At 45.3% G+C, this 21,935-nt stretch overlaps 1 protein-coding gene across 2 annotated transcripts in view; it reads right to left on the bottom strand.

Annotated features, from left to right (window-relative positions):
• Nucleotides 1-21,935, bottom strand: part of MCC (MCC regulator of WNT signaling pathway) — a 421,104-nt gene that overhangs the window by 95,700 nt on the left and 303,469 nt on the right. For both annotated transcript variants that reach the window (XM_046001224.1, XM_046001225.1), the window contains 2 exons: nt 19,642-19,755; nt 5,360-5,502 (listed from right to left, as the gene is read on the bottom strand). In XM_046001224.1, the coding sequence (XP_045857180.1) occupies nt 5,360-5,502; nt 19,642-19,755 (257 nt within the window). The remainder of the gene's footprint in view (nt 1-5,359; nt 5,503-19,641; nt 19,756-21,935) is intronic.

Genomic DNA, 21,935 nt, shown 5'->3' with positions numbered 1-21,935 from the left:
GTCACTGGATTGACTGGTGAACAAGATCCAGATGGATGTCTGCCTGCCTTGGTACCTGTCAGCCAACTACGTCCAGCTAACCCCGCCGACCTGACCTACTGGGGGTTTTGCTGAACTACATCCTTCCTGAGAAGTAAAGGCAGATGTGCCCTGAAATGCCATCATTGTTTTATTTTATTTTTTTCAGCGTAACAGTATTCATTGTTTTTGCACAACACCCCATCATTGTTTTAAAGAACAAAGTTTTTTTTAGATACGATGAGGAATTGTATTCTTTCCAATTCTCTTAGAGGCTCTAAAGCAGGAAATCGGTGTTAAGTCTCAATTCTTCCTGTAATTACACCCCTTTTTCCATCTAGTGCCAAGGAAGATGGACTCATCTATGAATCTTCTGGTGAAAAACGGGGCAAATGGAAACGTCAGGCTCATGGGGCAGGTATGAGATTTTAGACACTGGATTATGTCAGAGTAGATGGGACTTTGCATATTATCTGTTGCCAAAGGAGCATTCTGCAGACAGAGCAGCAGAAGGGTGAAGGCCCAGAGTAGAGGGAGGTAATGAGGGGAGAGGTCAGTGCCGCAGGGCTGCAGCCATTCGAGGTGAAAGGGAAGGGGAGAGCCCAGGGTGGGAGCTAAGGCTGAAGGTGAATCTCCGTGACAGAAGGAAAGATACAGGGTCCTAGAAGTTCAAGAAAAACACACCAGAAAGGAAGATTTGGAAGCAAATCCTGCAGACAAGGACCCAAAATGAGAAAAGGTCACTGGATTTTTCAGTTAGGAAGTCATTAGTGATTGTAAAAAAGTCTCTTCTCTCAGGCTGCTGTAATAAGACACTGTAGACGAGCTAGCTCAAGCAACAGGATTTGATTTTCTCTTAGTTCTGGACTTTGGTCTGAAGTCCCAAGGCAAGGCAGCTGCAAGGTCAGTTTCTGGTAAGAGCTTTCTTCCTGGCTTACCGATGGCTGCCCTGTCACCATGTCCTCACACAGCAGGGTGCCAGCACGCCCTTGAGCAAGCCCTCTGGTGTCTCTTCTCAGAAGGGCGCCACTACACCCACCATGCGGTCCCCATCCTCATGACCTCAATGGGACAGAGTTAGCTCCCAAAGGCCCCAGCTCCAAATGCTGTCCTATTCAGGGGTAGGGCTTCCACATATGAATTTTTTAATTCGGAGACACAATTCAGTCCTTAGCAAAAGGAGTGTCAGCAAACTGCTGCACTCAGAAGCCGGACAGCTGTGGACTAACAACCAAGCAATGAAGCAGAAACATGACTACTCGTGACAGCCAGCAGTGGAACGGTGGTGTTAGAAGAGTAGCTTTTGGGCAAAGAAAATAATCTCCACAGGGGCGCCCAGGTAGCTCAGTCCGTTAAGCATCTATCTTCAGCTCAGGTCATGATCCCAGGGTCTTGGGGTCAAGTCCTGCACCAGGTTCTCTGCTCAGCGGGAAGCCTATTTCTCCCTCTGCCTCTGCCCTTTCCCCCGCCCTGCTCATACTCTCTCTTTCTAATAAATAAATAAAATCTTTAAAAAAAAGAAAAGAATCTCCTTGGGAAACAAAAGTACTCATGTTTAATTTGTTTAGAAATCTACCCCCCGATGCCAAAGTGAGCTACTGATGTATGTTTCCATTTCCCCATCCCATTATATAATCTCTCCAAGTCAGATGAGCAATAAAAGAAGCCACTCACACCATATAGTTAAGTTAAAAAGCCTGCATTACAAAACATTGTTTGCTATATGATCCAATTTATTTAAAATATTCATGAATAAAAATTTTTAGGAGGCCATATATACAAAACGTTCAGTGTTTATTCCCAGGAGATGGGATTTAGGATGCATTAGGCAGGGCTCAGTCAGGAACATAAACTACACTGGATATTTCAAGTAGAAGAGATTCAATTTAGGCAGTGCCAGGCTTGCATGACTGTTGGAAGGACCAGAGAAGTGTGGGTGCAGGCCACCAGGACCTGTGACATTTGCCATCACAGGTGTGGACCCCTCAAAGGTCAGCCAACTGCCACTCCGTCACACCTGCCCACAGCTCCCAGCTCTGAGGTGCAGGACCTCATGCCCACAGAAGTCTCTATGTCCGCTGCCGCCATCATGGCCTGAGGAACGACGGCTCCCACCTGCCTTCTGCTTTCCAAACCCATTCAAAGGCACCTCACCAGCAGAACCAAAACCATTTCCAAAACCCAGCTATTTAGGCAATCTGGGAAGCAGTCCCATGGGTTCAGCCTCTCTGATTCTGGGGAGAGCAGAGAGAAGGGGTGGGAATGGTACCAGATATTAGATGACATGTCACAGGCCACCCTCTTTGGCTACTCAACAACCATACACAACCTCTCACGCACACTGAAATCTCCAAATGGCAACAGCCATGACCCCAAGCTTCTGTAACCATCCCTCATTCAAATGGGAGGGGACTCACCTTCTCACCAAAGTGGGAGACCCCAAGTCCCATCAGTTATTGTCTCCATCATCAGGCACCCTAGCCTTGCTCTTCTAGCCCAGTGGCAAATCCTCCTAGATACCAGCTAACCTGACCAATAGATACGTTTCACCAAAACCAGCTCACCTTGTATAACAGGAGAAGTTAAGAAGAAGAAAAAAAAGAAATTGAATATATATGCAAATAAGCACCAAAATATGCACAGGCTAGCCGTCTTTTCTACAACTGGCCCTAAGGCTATGGTTGGTGTTGTTAACTTTCTTCTTTCACTCGGAAGTCCCTATTTCTTTTGTGTTTGGTCAGCATCTTAGTGGTTAGGGTTCTTCACTGTGTGAAATAATTAGCAATCTTTATTCCTGAGGGACCTAGTCATGTATACATGTATATGTGTATACACCTCACACGCCCTACCTGGGATGAGATTGCTTACAGAGTCTCCAAGCAAAGTAAGACTCGCTTTATCAGACAGGAAGGGGGAGTGCTTCTGCAGGATGGGGGTTTGTAGGCTCCAGGTATTTCGATTCATAGAAACCTACCCGGGTGTCTCGATTCAAATTCTGACCATTTCTTCTTTTCCTATCAATGCTTCATCTTCATCTAAGAGATCTGATGTGGCTGAGATTTCAACTTACATTGGCGTGTAGCCCCCTGCAGTGTCTGATTCTCGGCTGCCTTAGCCCTGTGGCTACAGGAGATGAGAGAGTGTGTTCTAGGGTGGCCACAGAAGGTCCCCGTTCTGATTGCAACTTGAGATGAAAGTTTACAACTATGAGATTATTTTTTACTTAAGCAATGTAGTATTGCTTACATATGGATAGATCATAGCTTACAAACACCATTCCCTTACTAATGATTTTTCAGCACTTCCAATAAATTCCCAACTCAGGCCCAAGCCAAAGTGACAAGAAGGTCTGTCAGGACCAGCATTGTGCCTGACTGGTGTGACTCTCCATTCTCCACATCCTGGATCCACGGGGGCCTTTGGGAGTTCCTCCGAGGTACCTGGCTCCCGCGTTACTCCGTCTAGCAAGCCTCAGGACCTAAGGGCAAACCAGTTTCCTGGAGTGCAGGGGGCAGGAGACACCCCTTAGCCGAGGAGCTCAGGGGACCAGAAGAGCCCTGTCTTCCTGGCCCCCATGTCTGCGTGGCCTTCAGGGAGTCCCCTCAAGGAGGGGCAGCTCATTTACATAATGAAAACTGGCAGAATTTAATGGGACATCTGCACAGGCACAATCTCACTTTAAATAAGGGGCACCAATAAATGTTTACAGTCAAGAAGCTCACTATATTTTAACACGAAGCCGTTTGGCCATTATACTTGATTTAAACATTCCGAAATTGAGTTTTCCAGGTGACGTGTAATGCTTTTCTTCACAGCTCACTTAGTCCATTTGCCCTCACCTTCTCGAGTGTTGCAAAGTGCAACATGTTTTAATGGAAATTACAAATTTGCCAATGTACTCTGTCAGCCTCCTTTAAATCTGCCATAATCATTTCTTTGGTCTGAAAATTCTCCTCTGCTCATGCGTTTCTAACCTACAATCACTCTGAAGACCAGGATACAATTTAAAGGTCTTGAGGTTCTAAATTGGAATATGGGATTTCTTGTGTGGCTCCAGTCAGTGCAACGTTTTCCATGATTTTACCCGGAAAAACCAGAGGCCCATCAGTACCCTCATCAGATAGCCCTGTCATTACTCTCTCAGACTGGAACAAAACCACCCGAAGTTTCCTCTAACCTGGGACTTCTAGAGGGAGAGTTTGAAGTAGCGGTCTCTACAAATGCCCTGATTGCGGCTTAGACAGACATTCAGTGGGCAAAGCCCTCTTTCTCCATAAAGGTGGAGGACAACCATTTGCTTTCCTCAGGGCTGTTCTCTGAGGACAGGCAGGGAGATGAAAGTTCTCCCCCTTGGCTAAGTGGCTCAAAGCGAACCCCTCCTCTGCACAGCAGGGCAGACACACCCATTCAGCGCTGCATGCAGGAACCTTAGGGGTTAAGTGATGGATAAGGAAGGCAGGACCCCCAGGAGTCACTTTCATGGAAAGAATATTAAGTAAAAGCAGAGAGACCATGGGTTCTAACTCCAACTCTATCCTCTAACTAGAACTTCAAAGTAATCCCTTAATATATTTTTTTAAGATTTTATTTATTTATTTGACAGGCAGAGATCACAAGTAGGCAGAGAGACAGGCAGAGAGAGAGGAAGGGAAGCAGACTCCCCGCTGAGCAGAGAGCCTGATATGGCACTCGATCTTAGGACTCTGGGATCATGACCTGAGCCAAAGGCAGAGGCTTTAACCACTCAGCCACCCAGGCACCCCAAATCCCTTAATATTTTTAAGCCCCAGACTTTGTGCCAGTAAAACGATGTATCCAATCTTGTTCCCCCCCCTCCGAGTTTGCAAGAGGCCACATCCACACTGGTAAATCAACTTCAAGTGAGCTCAAGATGTTACATTATCTAGAAACAGACATACTCCTTAGTCCTAAGCCACACTGATAGATCTCTCAAAATTCCCAAGGGAGGCACACAGTCTGCACATCGAGCAGATTCAAGAGGTGACAGGGATACTGGGAGGGAGATGGAGGGGCGTCCTTCAGAACTCGCTAAACAATCATTTCACCCACTTGCAATTCCACGCTCTTATCGGTAAACGGAGGATTACAACTCCCACCCTGGCTGCCTTCCAGGGGAGGCCTCGTGACGATCCAGAAGAGAACAGAATAGTGGAGGGGAAAGGGCATGGTTAACAAGGTGAAGAGAGAGGAGTAGATATCAACGGTAAAAGTCTTCGCCGCAAATAAAACATCATTATTACCCATCGGAACCACTTCAGCTCCAAGAGCCAGCTTGGAGCCCAGAGGGGCAGAGAGAAAGCCGCGTCTGGGAGCTCACTACCTGATGGTGGTGCCTTGCAAACGGTCTATCTTCTTATTGAGCTCAGCAATGATGCTGTGGAGTTCCGTGATGCGCTCCTCGTACCGAAGCGTCGTCCGCTCCTGGACATCCTCATGTTCTCTCATGAGGTGGGACTGCTCACACTGGGATCAAGAGAACAACACAGAAGTGCCAATGAGTGGACGCGCCAGTGGGTGAGTGATGCTAAATTTTATGGTCTCGAACCACCACAACCCCAACGTTGAGGATGCTCCAAATAAACACAGACCCCCACATTGGCCCGGAATCCCAGAAGCCACAACAGCACCTGAATTTTAGCATGCATCTCCTGCCTGCCCCCCACCCCGCCCCCGCCCCTGTGGACAATGTCTTTGCCCTTAAAGCATTCATTCTGTCTTTGGGAGAAAGTCCATCTGCCATTGCTCACAATCTCTGTGGCATTATCCAAGTCTCTTGCTTTTCTCTCACCAAGAAGTAGGCAAGTGCCCGAGCTGGATCCATCAGTCACCTTCTTTTGGGAATGTGAATCTTGAGTGAAAGGACTTAAGATTGCCTGGAGTTCGCTCACTTGACTGAGGGGCCTGAAAAGACTGTCCTTTCGTTACCGACATCTATATCCCAGAGCTTCCCCGCCATGTTTCCTTGTGGCAGTTTAGTTCTCTTTGTACCCATGCATTCTTTTTTTTTTTTAATTTTTATTTTTTTAATGAAAATTAATTTATTTTTAGTTCATTCCCTTTTTGTTGACATTGCTGGGGTATGTTTCAGCCACTTTTCAACCAAATAATCCTAAGTGGTATGACAACATTTCTTATCTGGCTGGTGTATCTGTAGAATTCATTCTTTCCAATATCCTTTTCTACCAGACTATGAACTCTGGGAAGGCAAGAACAAGGTGTTTTCATGATTGAGCCCTAACACCTGGCAAACGGTTTGCTTCACTGTGGGTGATCTGGTAGTGTTATGGAATGAATCAATGGCAATATATCACACCGTCAAGAAGACCACTTTGCAGAAAGAATGACAGGAGAAGCTAAGGCGCTTCCCTTGCTCAGCATTTGATGGTCTCAGAGGCAGCAGATGCTAGAAAAACATTTTCGTAGCTAGAGTTTAAATCCTGGGGAACCTGTTCATCTTCTTCACTTCTCTGCTCCCTCCTCAATGCCCTACCAGTCACTGTGCATTTGGTCTCATTTGCATAACAATAAACCTCATCAGAGATGGAACAAGGGATCCAACTTCTATCCCTGTCTACTGCATTCAGCCCTGATTAATTTCCTGTCCAGCAGAGGAATTTTAATTTCATTTTAGTGAGGTTTTCCTAATGCCAAGAGTCATACATACTTGCCAGCTTTGCATTTTCAGGACTGGTAGCAGACGGGCAAGGGTAAGACTTGTCACCCACCAGGTCCAATGTCTTCCTCCCACCCTGAATCTGTTGCTTCCTATGGCGGCATAACCCAGAAGCTACGGGACAAACGCCTTCCGAGATGAGCACAACACCACACTAAGCCCCACTCCTTATTGACAGATGTGTGCGGCAAGTAAGTCCACGCAATATGGTGGTACAGGTCACGGCGGAGACCATATCGACAAACCACCTTGATGTGTATTAATGCAGTAATGTCCTGGGGGTTGCTGTAGCTCCAGGAATAAGACTGGAGGCAAGAAGGTGGTGGAGACTGTCCCAGACCTTCGTGAGCTGGCTGCTTTCAGGGAGACAGTGATGGCAACTTCGGTTCTCAGGGACAACCTGCAACATCAGATAACCTCCCCTCGAGGGCGAACACACTAGATGTGGCAACTGAGGCAAGGATAAAGTCATATCTACAGGGAAGCTTTCCTAAACAGATCAAAACCCTAACAGGCCACAGATACTCTTTCCATGAAGTTATGCCTTTTCATCCATGATCCATCATATTTTACAGGGAACAACACAAACCCACAAAATGACAATGTGTCAGAGACAGTATGTGTCAATCAATGAAAAAGGCTCCTATTTCTCTGGAGCATACTCACAGCTGAATACTGTTTCTCTGCATTCCTGTAAAATATCTATGAGCTTTTGCTATTATGCTTTATTCCCACCTTCAAAGTGTGTGTGTGTGCACGTGTGTGTGTGTGCACGCAGTATGTACATGTGTCAGAGTAGCTGGCACTCTTATGAAGACCACCAGTTTCAGATCTTAAAATAAGCACAAGATAGGGCCCAGCCTGACCTGAATCTCCTTTATGCTGCGACTCCTACTACATTGCGCTCTTGTTGGCTCCTCCTCTTTGGTTTTCCATATTCAGCTCTCTAGGGCTACAGATTACTGTGAAATGGGGCGCCTGCATGGCTCAATCGGTTAAGCATCTGCCTTCGGCTCAGGTCATGATCCCAGGGCCCTGGGATCGAGTCTTGCATTGCGATCCTTGCTCAGTGTGGAACCTGCTTCTCCCTCTGCCTGCTTCTCCCCCTGCTTGTGCTCTCTCTGACAAATAAATAAAATCTTTAATTAAAAAAAAAAAAAAAAAGCCGGGGCACCTGGGTGGCTCAGTGGGTTAAAGCCTCTGCCTTCCGCTCAGGTCATGATCCCAGGGTCCTGGGATCGAGCCCCACATTGGGCTCTCTGCTCAGCAGGGAGCCTGCTTCCTCCTCTCTCTCTCCGCTTGCCTCTCTGCCTACTTGTGATCTGTCTGTCAAATAAATAAATAAAATCTTAAAAAAAAAAAAAAGCCACTGTGAAATGCTTCCCTTTACATACTCAACAGCTCTCACTCTTTATCTTTTTTTTTTCTTTTAAAGATTTATATTTATGAGAGAGAGAGAGAGAGAGAGAAAGCGTGTGAATAAGCACCAGCAGGGGGAGAGGCAAAGGGAGAAACAGACTCCCCACTGAGCTGGGACCCCCCACTTGGGGCTTGATTCCAGGACACAGGAATCACAACCTGAGCCAAAGGCAGATGCTTAACTGACTGAGCCACCCAGGTGCCCCTCTCACTCTCCTTTAATTCCCCACTTACAGTTCCTCCTTCATCGTCTTTAGAAGTCAACAGCCCACCACCACCACCAAGGCAGACCAGAAACCACAAAATTCACGGTAAAATGGAGGTGTGCTTCACACAAGAAAAGGGCAAACAATCTACTACGGATTATCACCAAGGCAACTCCAGACACCCCTGGTGACTCTAACAGGTAAGATCCAGGCTGCGGGTGGGGGAGGGGTGCCCAGGTTGCCCGGAGAGCAGATGGCCGATGCCCAGATAACGAGAGCGAGCTATCTGGTACTGTACCACCTTCGCTCCTGCCTGTAACTGGGAAGTCTGCCTGGAGGGTATGAGTATGAACAAGAGACAACAGGAAGCCTGATGATTCAGACAGAACAGCACTTGTAGCTAAAAGGAGACAAAAGACTCATAATGTATATTTGGAACTAGGGGTTCATTTGGGAGTAGCAACAAGACTCTATCGGAGGAAGAAAAGTTCTTAGCTGAAGGCAAAGATATCTGGTTTACGTTCCTATATTTTTTCCATAAGTATGGTTTCTTAAAATAGTGGAAAGCCTCTATAATTTAATTCTTCCTAAAAATAATAGATACAGCTTGATTTCCCATAAGATTTAACATAGCAGGCTGAGTGCCACAGAGTGGGGATCACTAGGACATGTCCTCCGAAGGGAACTGCAGTCACAGCTTCCAGGTGGAATTCCCTGCCGGAGAATAAGAAACGTGGACAGAAATGGGGGTTGGGGGGAAGGAGAGATGGTAGAATGGTACCCTGGGGATCCTTCACACAGTGAAAAGAGAACACTGGAAAATAATTATCGAAACACCCAGCCTCAAGGAGAAGAGAAGGCTCATCCATACAAATCAACATCCCCTTGAGGTATCACACTGAACACTTTACCCATTCTGCACTCATTGGTGGGACCCTGACAAAGATAGGTTGAAGCCCGGACCTCCACGCTGCAGGGTGGGGCGGGGCGGGGTGGAGCAACAGGGCAGGAGAAAACAAGCCATTACCTGTCGGAGCTGGAAGAACCCAACAGAACACCCTTGTTCAACAGCTCCCACTGAACTGCACAAGACCAACCCCCGGAAAGGGGCACCTCAGTTCAAGAAAAGTGGGAGATGAGTGGCGGGACCCAGGACAGACAGAGCCATTCTGCATGTGATCAGTGCGTTCCTGCGCCGGCCAGCTCCCGCAGCCGCAGGACTGCCCGTTCCAGTCTTGCCCGATTTTATGAGCACACTCTGGCGTGACTGACCCACGCCTCTTACCACCCTAAGTTTTCATAACCGGTGAGAGCCTTGTTCAGCTTGGGAGGGCATGTGGTTTCCCATGTTCTGTTTCCTAGGGGCACAGGCTAGGTCAGGCTGGATACCGCACCTCCATCTACGAGTCACCTCTGGGTAGGGATCCCCGTAAAGCTTCAATCTAGACAGTACTACAACAACGACAGCTAAACAGGATAAAGGAATGGGACTTCTAGATTACTCCTTCATGTTTGCACACATTTCTTGACTTTCAAGTTACAAGTCGAGGTACTTTATATACACATTAAAAAGCGATAGATGGCGGCACCTGCGTGGCTCAGTGGGTTAAGCCTCTGCCTTCCGCTCAGGTCATGATCTCAGGGTCCTGGGATCGAGCCCTTCATCAGGTTCTCTGCTTAGCAGGGAGCCTGCTTCCCCTGCTCTCTCTGCCTGCCTCTCTGCCTACTTGTGATCTCTGTCAAATAAATAAATAAATAAATAAATCTTTATTTAAAAAAAAAAAAAAGGTGATAGATGTCCACTCTTTGCATGATTCATTAACCCTTCCTGCCATGGAGTTCGTTTCTCTCCGGTACACCGAGGGGTCTCCGGCAGGACCATCACGTGAGGTGTGTGCCTCGTAAGCATCAGCACCCCTGACAGACAACAGGGAGATTCCTCAAGACTCTGGTTCACCTCCATCCATGCACAGTGGGGGATGGTATTTTCTCTCCCTCCTTGAAACTAGATATGGCCATGTGACTTATTTCAGCCAATGAGGTATGAGTGAGGTTATGTCACTTAAGCCTAGAAGCCTTTAAGGCTCCTTCAGGATTTGCTACATTCCCTTCCCTGGCCATGCTGTTGGCAATGTTCCAGACAGTAGAAGCCCCATCAGCTTAGGAGGCTGGTAGAGGACAATTCGGAACACTTTCCTGCCAGCCCTACCGAGCTCCTAGCAAGAAACAAGAAAAAAATCTCTGATACGTTAAGCCGCTGAGGTGGTTTGGGGGTTATTTATTTGGGGATATTCTGAAGATACAACCATTTTACAGATGAAAACAAAATGTAAAGTGACTGCTGTGTTATATCCTAGGCAACAAGCAGAATTCTCTGAAAAACCGTCTGATTCATGTTTACACCATCAAAGGGTAGACGCTGTTGTAGCTACCATCTTCTCCTCCCTACTCCCTCCTAGCTCCTTGACCTGCGGGCTTGTCCCCATGCAATTTGCCTTAAAATCTCCAGGGACAGCAGAGTCACCCTTCTTGGTCTCCTTCCCCGACCCACCTCCAGGAAACTCCAGGAAACATAAATATTATGTCTTCCCATACCAGGTGAAGGTAGGAAACCCAGACAACTCTCTCCTCAGCCCCTTGGAGAACGGAAATATAAAAGTAGACACAAGGGGTTTTAAGACAGGGAATTCTAGGTCCCTCTGATACCCATCAAGCCAGCTTTCACTGCCAAAGTCAATTATTCAGCGACAACTTTCTTAACAGGGAGGAGTGGCAGCTTCTTCCAGCAAAACTTACAAGTGAGGGATGAATTTCTTCTCCTCACCATACCGAAATACCCCATAAAATTTCAGCTGAACAAAATAAGAAATGGTCTCAAACAACACACTGCCACTTTTTGCCTCTCATCACAGGGAATCACATCCAGGGCTCTCCCTTTTCCAAGCCTATATTCAGTTTTTGACTGATCCTATATTTTAGCAAAGAAAGCAAGCCTGTGGTTGCAGCGTCTTGCCTGCCATGAATTTCTGGAGGTCAGAATCACTAGGATTTCTCCCACAACTACAAACAGTCAATGTGAAAGGCAAAGAAAAAAAGACTAGGATCGAATAGGAGGAAATTTTTTTTCCTGACTTTCATCTGAGACTTAATGTATACTCGGAGCATTTTCCCTAGGTTTCAGCTATCATGATGAGGAAGAAACTTTAAAATCTATATAAATACCTATGTCTAGCCACATAAATTAGTGAAATTTCCTGTATGCAAAAATGTGTAATAAAAACAAGCAGTATCATTCCAGCCACCAAGAATATCTCCGCTCTTGGTGCAATCCTGGGATGAAGCCATGAGTCAGCCTTGAGACAGACCGGTCTGAGAACTTGAGCTCTTGTTGGAAAAACCCTGTGCAAAGTGGCAATTCTAAGGAGCTTTCTGGTTTTATTAATGTTCTTCACTGGGTTTTATCTCATTCCACAGAGGCCACGGATCTTTAATCATCACATTAGTCTCAGCTGTCAAACCCAAGAGCATTATGAACTCCATTCTTGAAAAATGCAATGCCATCATTAATCTGTTAACCCTCTCAACCATCCTGGTGAAGGGGGTCAGCACCAGCCCCTTGTAAAATATGCAAAGAAGTCATGCTACTTTCCCAGGGTCGCACTGAATTGGTCTCAGCAATATTACTCGGGGTTATTTCCACCCTCATTCTAAGTCCTTGCCCAGGTTCACCCAGGGGGAAGATGGGAGGAACCAGGCCAACTAAATAAAGAGGGCCGGCACAAATGGAAATGCCCTTGATGAGGAAAACAGCTAGCGCAATTTACCAAAGAAAAGTAGAAACAAGTAAGGAAGGAATGGAGGACATTCCTGACCAAGAGAACCCAGCCAAACTGTACCTTTAAGTATCTCATCCAAGAGAAAGCACCAAGAAAGTGCTCTCTCCATGACATTTAATGAAAAGTATTTATGTTTTCTTCCTAAAAGCCAAGAGGTAGAAAATTCAGAAGCCTTGCTATCCAAAGATAGAAAGCTTAGAAATAGAAAGCGTTCTGTATTACTACTAACTGATTTCGTGGGGAGTCATAGATTCATAAGCTTGTTTGAGATATATCATTCTATAGCCCTTAAAAAAAATGCAGCAATGTAAAATTGTTGGTCCTCAATAAATAGCAAATACGCCGAAAGCATCGAACCAGTAGCATATAGAATCTCTGCCAGTTTCCCACCATGCTGTTTAATGTTGGTGCAGGCATGTGTCTGTGCACCTGTTTGATGGGGACAGTAGCAAAGTTTAAACCAAATGGACCCGTGAGTCATGCTCCGCCCACTTTGGGAACCCCTCTGGATGCCAAGGGCAGCTCAGACAGACTAAAAGACAATACAGGATTAGTACAGCTGTGGATTCCCACAAAACCTGGATGCAAATTCTAACTCTTGGTACTTTCTAGCCTCATAATCTTCGGCAAGATACTCAAATTCCCCAAACCTCTCTTTCTTCACTTGCCAAACGGCCCTCCTCACAGTACCTGCACCAGAGGACATTATGAAAACTCTCTGAGATAAAGCAAGCAGGATGCTTGTCACACCGCCTGGCACAAAACAGAGCTAAAGAAGTGGGATTCTCACTACCGCTACGCTACACGCTAAGAGTGGCGCTGCTGATCAAATCCCCCAGGACAGTGTGATGAGCGGCCTCTGAAATGCCCCCTGTATCTCCTCTGTGTGATACCCTCTCACTGAGCCTGGGTGGGACCTGTGACCGACTTCTAACTAGTGCCATGTGACAAAGATGATGGGATGTTACTCCCAGGATCTGTCTGATCAGCAGACTTCCTCTAGAATCTTTCTCTGCACTGACGGCCTTGAAAAAGCAAACTGTCATGGATCCTACACCCACAAAGAAATAAATTCTGTCAAGGACATGGACAAGTGGACTCTTCCCTAGTTGAGCTTTAGATGAGCCCTTAGTTCTGGCAACACCTCAATGGCAAACACATAGAGGACCCCGTTACCGCCATACCCGAGTTCCTGAAGCACAGAAGTTGTGAGCTGATAAATGCGTATTAAGCCAGGAATTTTGTGGTAACTTAGTACACAGCAATAGAAAATGAACACGGGAGCACTCTACCTTCCTCATCATGCTGATCTAGGCTCCTTTATTCAGCATTTTCCTTTCCATCGCTATTCTTAAAACTCTACTGGCAGGTTGACCTTATGACTGGGTATAAAGAACCTTCTTTTTTATTCAACTAGTCCCAGGGTCACCATCAATAATTACTCAACAGATGTTGAAGCTCTTTTTGACTATTTCTGATGAAGACAGCCACCATTCACATTTTAGGTTAATCATAGCTCTGTAATATTCAGAGAGCTGGTAAAACTCTCTAAAGCCACAGAGCATAAATTTATGCATGAACTTGCTCTTCCACAATCTGGTCAAGTTTCAAACATGAATCACTCACACAGGAAGCATGGCACTGCCATTTCATTGTTCTTATTTTTTTCTTGCATAAATCTCGTCTTTGTAAAAGGTATGAGACTGGTGAGTCTGCCCTTCTCCCCCCACCCCATGTTCTCTCCCCGGGGTCCCAGTATCTGCACTGCAAAGACGTCTCCATTGAAAGGAACAGAGAGTAATCTTTGAGTATGTTTAGTAAGAATGCAAACGGAATGGAGTCAATGAATGCCACTATGATGTAAAGAGCCACCAAACATTATTACATAAGAATGTCTTGACAGTAAGTTAAAAGGGAACTGACTCAATCCTTGACACAGCACAGATAAAGTTTTCCATTATCTTCCACCATCCTCTGCACAAGTTGATCTGTCCCTGTAGGCTTAAAATTGTAATAAATACCCTCCTGGTCATCTTTTAAAAATCCAAGACTATAGTACATGCCAGCTTTTAGTTAAGAGCTTTCACAATTTCTTTCCTCTTAAAAATATTCTCACAGGGGCACCTGGGTGGCTCAGTCTGTTAAGCATCTGCCTTTGGCTCAGGTCATGATCCCAGGGTCCTGAGATTGAGCCCTGTGTCGGGCTCCCTGCTTGGGGGGAGCCTGCTTCTCCCTTCTCCCTCTCCTTCCTACTGGTGCTCTCTCTCTCAGATAAAGAAATAAAATCTTTAAAAAAATAATCACTGTTAAGAACTATTAACAATGGTTGCCTTTGATGGTTGCGAATTAGAAAACTCACCTAACGCTCTTTCATATTTATCATTAATACAAAAATAATCACTTTTTCCCCCCCCAAAAAAAAACCCTTGTGAAACAAAACAAAACAAAAAAAGCATTAAAAAAATGTTGTAATTCACCAGAGCCCACTACTGAAACATCATATTGCTGCCTTTTCACATTTTTTTTTAAATTTTTATTTATTTGACAGAGAGAGAGAGATCACAAGGAGGCAGAACAGCAGGCAGAGAGAGAGGAGGAAGCAGGCTCCCCGCTGAGCAGAGAGCCCGATGTGGGGCTCGATCCCAGGACCGAGACCATGACCTGAGCCGAAGGCAGAGGCTTAACCCACCGAGCCACCCAGGCGCCCCGCCTTTTCACATTTTTATTACTTTTTTTTTTAAAGATTTTATTTATTTATTTGACAGAGAGAAATCACAAGAGAGGCAGGCAGAGAGAGAGGAAGGGAAGCAGGCTCTCCGCTGAGCAGAGAGCCTGATGTGGGACTCGATCCCAGGACCCTGAGATCATGACCTGAGCTGAAGGCAGCGGCTTAACCCACTGAGCCACCCAGGTGCCCACATTTTTATTACTTTTATAGTAGAAGGAAAATATTTTAAGTTTTCTCCCAAGTAAAAACTGGAAGTTTTTGTCTGTATAATAGCCTATATAAGAAAAGAACACTAGGGATCTTGTCTTGGCTCTGGCGCTAAGCTATTCATTTGACCTGGGGTAAGCAAGTTAACCTCTCTGGGATATGTCTGACAAATGTGGAAGTAGATGATCTCAAGTATAAAGGGTCTTTCCTCTCTACTCAAACAATCTACAATTATGAGACCTGAGTTTTCAAAACTTTCCACAGGTCATCTAGACCAAGGGCTGTGGCAGCCTGGTTTTTAGAGCTCCCTGAATTCTCACATAAAAACAGAACACCTTAGGGGTACCTGGGTGGCTCAGTGGGTTAAAGCCTCTTCCTTCAGCTTGGGTCGTGATTCTGGGGTCCTGGGATTGAGCCCCGTATCAGGCTTTCTGCTCGGTGTGGAGCTTGCTTCCCACTGCCCCCCCCGCCGCCTCCACCTGCCTCTCTGCCTACTTGTGATTTCTGTCTGTCAAATAAATAAAAATCTTTAAAAACAAAACGGAACACCTTACTCAACAGAACCAAGTGCTTGAGACAAGGTATTCTCTCGAACAACAAAATACAAGCAAGGACAAACCCACACCATCCACAAGCCCGAAAAGGTGTCTGAGTGGGCAGAAGCAGCGAGAAGCAGTAAGGCTGGTGGACTTGAGACCTGGAAAACCCCAACATAAACAGTCAGTACCCACAGGAAAGTGAGGGGCGCCAACTGGAAAGGAGTGGATAAAACTAGGAGGTATCCTACCTGAGCCGAGAGTAAATGGGGAAGGGGCCCCAACAAGATCTGGAAGACCTAAAGCAGCTCGTCCCTGAGAACTCTCAAGATTGGCCTCAGGACTCGCTTCCAGGAGGAAAAACTGCTGACCGTGGGATCAGGATTGAACAAGATGGAATGACAGAGACAAAGGAAAGAATAGATCCAGATAGAAGTAGGTGAGGGGAACAGAGCCAGGAAGTGTCCGAAAGCAGGCGGTCATATTTTTGACAAAATGAAAACAACAGAAGACTAAGAACTAAGAACTTATAAAACCATCTTAAACTGGGCCTCCTAAAAGTTCAAGGAAACTATTTTTTCATAAAAAATTGAAAAATGGAGAAGTCCTGAGGTCAAATTCCATACAAAGTTATAAGAAGGAAGGAAAAAAGAGAATATCTCCCTATATACTATGAAAGCATGTCACAAAATGGAACATCCCACCCCCAAAAAGCCCAGACAAAGCCTACTATTTCAAAATAAGCTGAAAGACCTTAAGGAAATAAAATGACATAAGACATGAAAGAACATAAGGCAGAATTAAAAACTCATACAGTAACAGAAGACAGGAAAGAATTAGAAATAAAAACGCATTTCGGGGGCGCCTGGGTGGCTCAGTGGGTTAAAGCCTCTGCCTTCAGCTCAGGTCATGATCCCAGGGTCCTGGGATTGAGCCCCGAGTTGGGCTCTCTGCTCGGTGGGAAGCCTGCTTCCTCCTCTCTCTCTGCCTGCCTCTCCGCCTACTTGTGATCTGTCAAATAAATAAATAAAATCTTTTTTAAAAAATGCATTTCAGGAATACAAACTAAACTAGAAGGCATGTGGCAAGAAATAAATACAACATATAATGCCCCAAAGATGAACAACAGGAAAAACCAAGTAAAAAGGGAGAGACAGGATGTGGATACTGAGATACTAAAACAGGCAAAAAAGATCTAACATACAAATAATAAGCATCCTTGAAGAAGAAAATCAAGGCAAGAGAACTGATATTAAACACTGTAGTTTTTTTACACTTCCTGAAATTAAAAGATTAAAAGAGATAATCAAAGGAATACACAGCAAACCTGAGAATATCCAACCAGAATGACTCAGATCAAGAGTTACTCTAGTAGGAACACCTGGCTGGTTCAGTCGGTGGAACGTGCGACTCCTGTTCTTGGGGTTATGAGTTTCAGTCCCACGCTGGGTGTAGAAAGTACTTAAAAATAAAGTCCTTTAAAGAAAAGTCACTCTAGTAAAATTACTAGATAAACAGACAGAAAGAAAGAAAAAGGAAAAGGAAAGAAAAAGACAAAGACAAAGACAAGACAAGACAAGACATGCTATGGACATCTAGAGTAAATGTCCGTGAGGCTGTATTATCAGACTTTGGGAGCAGCACTCTACACCAAAATAGAAGGGAATGTATTCACGAAAAGAAAAGATGGGCCAAGGGTTTTCTATCCAGCGGCAATGTCCTTCAGGTATGAAGAGCAAAGAACAGACATACCGTTAATAATGAGCAAGAACTTGGTGAAGACAATCCCGAATCCTCCCTGAAGAATCGCCTAGAAAATCCACTTCAGGCAATAAACGAATAAATGAAGAACGCAGACATAAGGACCACGGTAAACACTAAACATATAGGTACTTAGAGAAGCCTAAATAAGGACGAGATGGTGAGAGTGTGAGCTGCAACGGCCAGATGGCCAGGCAGGTGGAAGGAAGACAACTTAGCAAAAAACTGGGGGAGTGCAGAGTGCGTAATGCAACAACAACAAAAAATTACATGCTTCTCAGGAACTCTATCTGTGACAGCAGTAGTAATATTATCCTGACACTGTATGTAATACGGAATGAAGCAAGTAATCGTGGAGTATTTTCATTCAAACGTCCTCTGTAGCATTATGAACTAGGATTCTTCACGTGAAAGAAAGGAGATTCAGATAAAATACAGAAGAAGCTAGGTATAACGTACGCTGTAGTCTGAATTTAAATTGCGGCTATTTGTATGAACTCCTAACGTATTTTATCTGAAAAGTTATATGTACATGCATATGTAGATAAATAAGGAAATAAAGAATTTCCTGGCTATGTCTATAAAAGGGGCCTGGAAACAATGACTGACCTAGAAGACATAAGCACTCTCAGCACTCAGATTGTGGTCTTAAGATACTACTCTCTGCTCAGAGAAGTAAGAGTTACTCAGAGGATGGTTACTACCACATTTGGAGGAAAAAACGTACTATTTGAGTCTGGACTCACATCAAAAGACTCAGGAGCCGGGATTGGGGGAGGGGGAGCGGGCTATGGACATTGGGGAGGGGAAGCGAACCATAAGAGACTATGGACTCTGAAAAACAACCTGAGGGTTTTGAAGGGTCAGGGGTGGGAGGTTGGGGCAACCTGAGGGTTTTGAAGGGTCAGGGGTGGGAGGTTGGGGGAACAGGTGGTGGGTAATGGGGAGGGCACGTTTTGCATGGAGCACTGGGTGTTGCGCAAAAAGAATGAATACTGTTACGCTGAAAAAATAAATAAAATGAGAAAAGACTCAGGAGCCAACCTGAAGAGGCTCATACTGGCCAAAGATAATACAATTTGAGTTTCTGTAACAAAAATAGTTATGGTGGAATGAAAACCCAAATACGTTTAAATCTATAATTTCCTAATTATATTTTTTTTAACTATTGGGCAACTTCAGAGGATCAGAGTTCGTTTTCTTGAAAAATGTTAATAGAAAGATGAGAAATTTTGCTTTTCCTCCATGAACCACTCTTTCACCAAATCACAGATGATGGGAGATGTCTCTATAAAAGCATTCCAATTAATGAGAAAATGCAGAATGGAAATATCACCATATTTATAAGTCCTAATAATTCAATGAATCAATGAACAAAGGTGTTGAGTATCAACAGCTGCTAACATCACAGAAAATGAGACAAGCAGACCCTACATTGCCTCCCGTTGAAACAACAAATATCCCCCTACTATCTGGCCAAAGGGACCAGACATGAATTTGACTAATCCTCTGGGTTCACCTGCCGTTTCACAGGGGCTAGAGGGGACGGAGGGATGCGGTGAGCTGTACAGTGAGTGTCTAATGAGCAACATGTAGACTGTAGGGAACTCCACAGGTCAAATGGCAGGTTTCTAACAGATAAACTAAAAAGCAAACCAAGAGTGGAAGCCAAACCTATAAATTAAGAGATTCAAAGGAAACCCAGAGTTTGTTTTTTTTTTTTTTTAAAGATTTTATTTATTTATTTGACAGAGATGACAAGCAGGCAGAGAGGCAGGCAGAGAGAGAGGAGGAAGCAGGCTCCCTGCTGAGCAGAGAGCCCGATGTGGGGCTTGATCCCAGGACGCCGGGATCACGACCTGAGCTGAAGGCAGAAGCTTTAACCCACTGAGCCACCCAGGCGCCCCAAAACCCAGAGTTTTTAATGAGCAAGACTAAATTTCACTGTCTAGGGATATATAAACTTCAGGGATATAGAGAAAAGAGACATCAAATAGGACTATAAAAGTCACAGTGGTGGTCACCTTGGTGGGAAGGAGGGTGCGACTAGGATGGGACATAAGGAGGGGCTTCTGGGATGGCAGGCAAGTTCTACTTCCTGACCTGGACAGTGCTTATGAGACTGTTTGCTCATGACCCCATAACTCGATCTGCTGGAATTCCTCAATCTAGGTTCTATCTTTAAATAAAAAACACAAGAGTTTAAAAAAAATAAAAACCTCTCCAGATCCCTTACCTGTGCCTTGGCTAATTTCTTTTCCAGAAGGTCTCGTTCCCGCTCCGTTTGCTGCAGACGTTTATTAAGTTCCACTATATCTCCCTTGAGTGATGCCAGGGCTGCCAAGTGGAGCTGTGGTGACAGAAGGAAAGGAGCACAAGGTTAGATCCTTTGGCAGAAACTCGTTCCTTCCCTGTAATTAGTGTGATCATATAAAAAAAAATGCCGCAACTCCAATGAGTGCTATTAAATCAGGTGTCAGGCAGGCAAGCCGGGTTATATGGTGGTCACCGTAAATGTAACAGGCAGAAAACTCACATGTGGGCAGCAGGACCTAATTTCGGGGGTCCCATCAGAATAGAGATCAAAGCTCCTCACTCTGAGGGCTTTCCTCAGAGTCAGCAAGGGTGCGATTCATTGCTGGTGTGGGGTTGCCGGATTCTCAACCCGAGCCACGAAAAAGAAGGAGAACCAGATCAGCTTTGAACTCACTTTGGAACATATCAAAGTTGGACAGGGCAACTCTGTGACCCATCCTGCTACGTGTACAGACAGATCATGGGGCCGAGTTTAAGAAAAAACTGGGCGAGCTCATTTTTTGTCAGATGGTCTCCCCATAAAGTCGGTCCTTTATTTCCTTGCCAGCTCATCTTTCCTCATTGACCTCCAGACACACTACATTGCCCAGATGCTGCTTCTGGGCTAGCAGGCCCTCTTGCAGGAAGAGAACAAGAGCTCTGATAAATGATGCTTGGAGAAGTCACACCAAGAATCCCTCCAGATCCCCTTCCCCAGCCAACTCCCTCAGGTTAACTGGAGCTATAAGGGAAGTTCTTCAACACATTAACAAGGGGTACCCAGCATCCCTAGGATCTCAGCGTGCGCAACTTCCGAGCCCAAACACTGAGCTTTGGCAGCACCAAAGCTACCCTAGGAGACTTTGTGGCTTTTCAGAGCAATGGATGGAGCTCAACACTCAGGTCCCAGAGTAGCACCCTTCAACCTTCTTTGTCTTCTGAGTCACTGCTTCTCATCTCTCTTCACTGGCAGCTCCAACGGGGGAAGTGTAGACCATTCCCTAGCCAAATTCCACACTCCATTTGGGTGAGTGATTAGGATCAGAACAAACCCTCCCTTCCTGACAGGTTTTTAGTAGTTTCTGCCAAGAGGGATTAAAGTAAGGAGTAGACAAATAAATGTGATCTTTATTAAAGATGGACGTGGTAGGATGGTCCACAGTTCAACTTTGAAGATTTTAATTGCAGGTTTAGAAAATGCTTTTCTGCAACTGCATGTCGGCTGGGAGGCTTGTTGGGGTGTGAGTGGGAGGAAGGGAGAAGGACCCAGGGCAGGGTCTGGGCTTTCAAAGCAGTTGTTTATGTTAGACTATAATGGCAGTGACCGTGACTTTGCTTCATTGCATCAGGGCTGCAAACCAACAGATCAATAGCTCATCTGAAATCAGGAATGCCTGAAATTTAAAAAAGGAAATGTCAGGCAATCTGGTGGTATTTGCCTTCTCATGTAGGGCTAGGGTTGCTCAGAAAAGGTCACTCTGGGTTTCAGATACAAGGTTTTGTGCGAGGAAGTCTCAGCACAAATACCACAGTGGTCCCATTGTAGTCTTCTCAGGCCATTCTGCTTCCAATAGGGTGGAGAGAGACACAAATTCACTCCTTCCTTAGACAGCTGGACATCCCCCTCTGCCTCTGAACTGTCCATCTGAAGATTCTCCTTCAGTGTCAGACCTTGTGGTCTGTTAGACATTATATCAAGTCTTGAGAGAGGCTTTCCCGGCAAAAACTAACATCAGAAGGTGGGAAGTAGAGTGGGCAAAGCAGGCGAGTCACAAGACATGTTGCTTAGGAGGGGGCTGACGGCACCCCCTTCCTACCTGATGACTGAGCACGAGAGGTGTGCTAAGTTCTCACGAGAAGTTCCCCCATTAGTAATCCAGTAATCAAAAGCTACCTTGACCTCCCTTCTTTGTGGGCTTCGCTCCCCCTCATTCTGGCAGACCTGTGGTAGCCCTGAGAATTCAAAGGCTGGGGAGTGTGAGCTCAACACTCCAAGTATTAGGACATACCCTGTGCCCTGTCAAGGCAAGTATTAAAAGATAAGAAGGATAGAGGTCTTTGGGGTAAATTTTTAACAAGACTAACAGTGGACTTAAATCTGGAAAGACAAATTTACCAAAGCAACTGAAACGGTTAAATATCTGTAACAGGAAAATTATATGTATACCCGTTTTTGAGATCTCTTTACTTGTTTCCTGGTTTTGGAAATGGTCTCTGACTTGAGTCAGAACTTTG

The sequence above is a fragment of the Meles meles genome, chromosome 3 (genome assembly GCF_922984935.1).
Source record: "Meles meles chromosome 3, mMelMel3.1 paternal haplotype, whole genome shotgun sequence".
Classification (NCBI taxonomy): domain Eukaryota; kingdom Metazoa; phylum Chordata; class Mammalia; order Carnivora; family Mustelidae; genus Meles; species Meles meles.
Note: the sequence above shows the minus strand (reverse complement) of the source record. Positions and strands in the feature narration are given on the sequence as shown.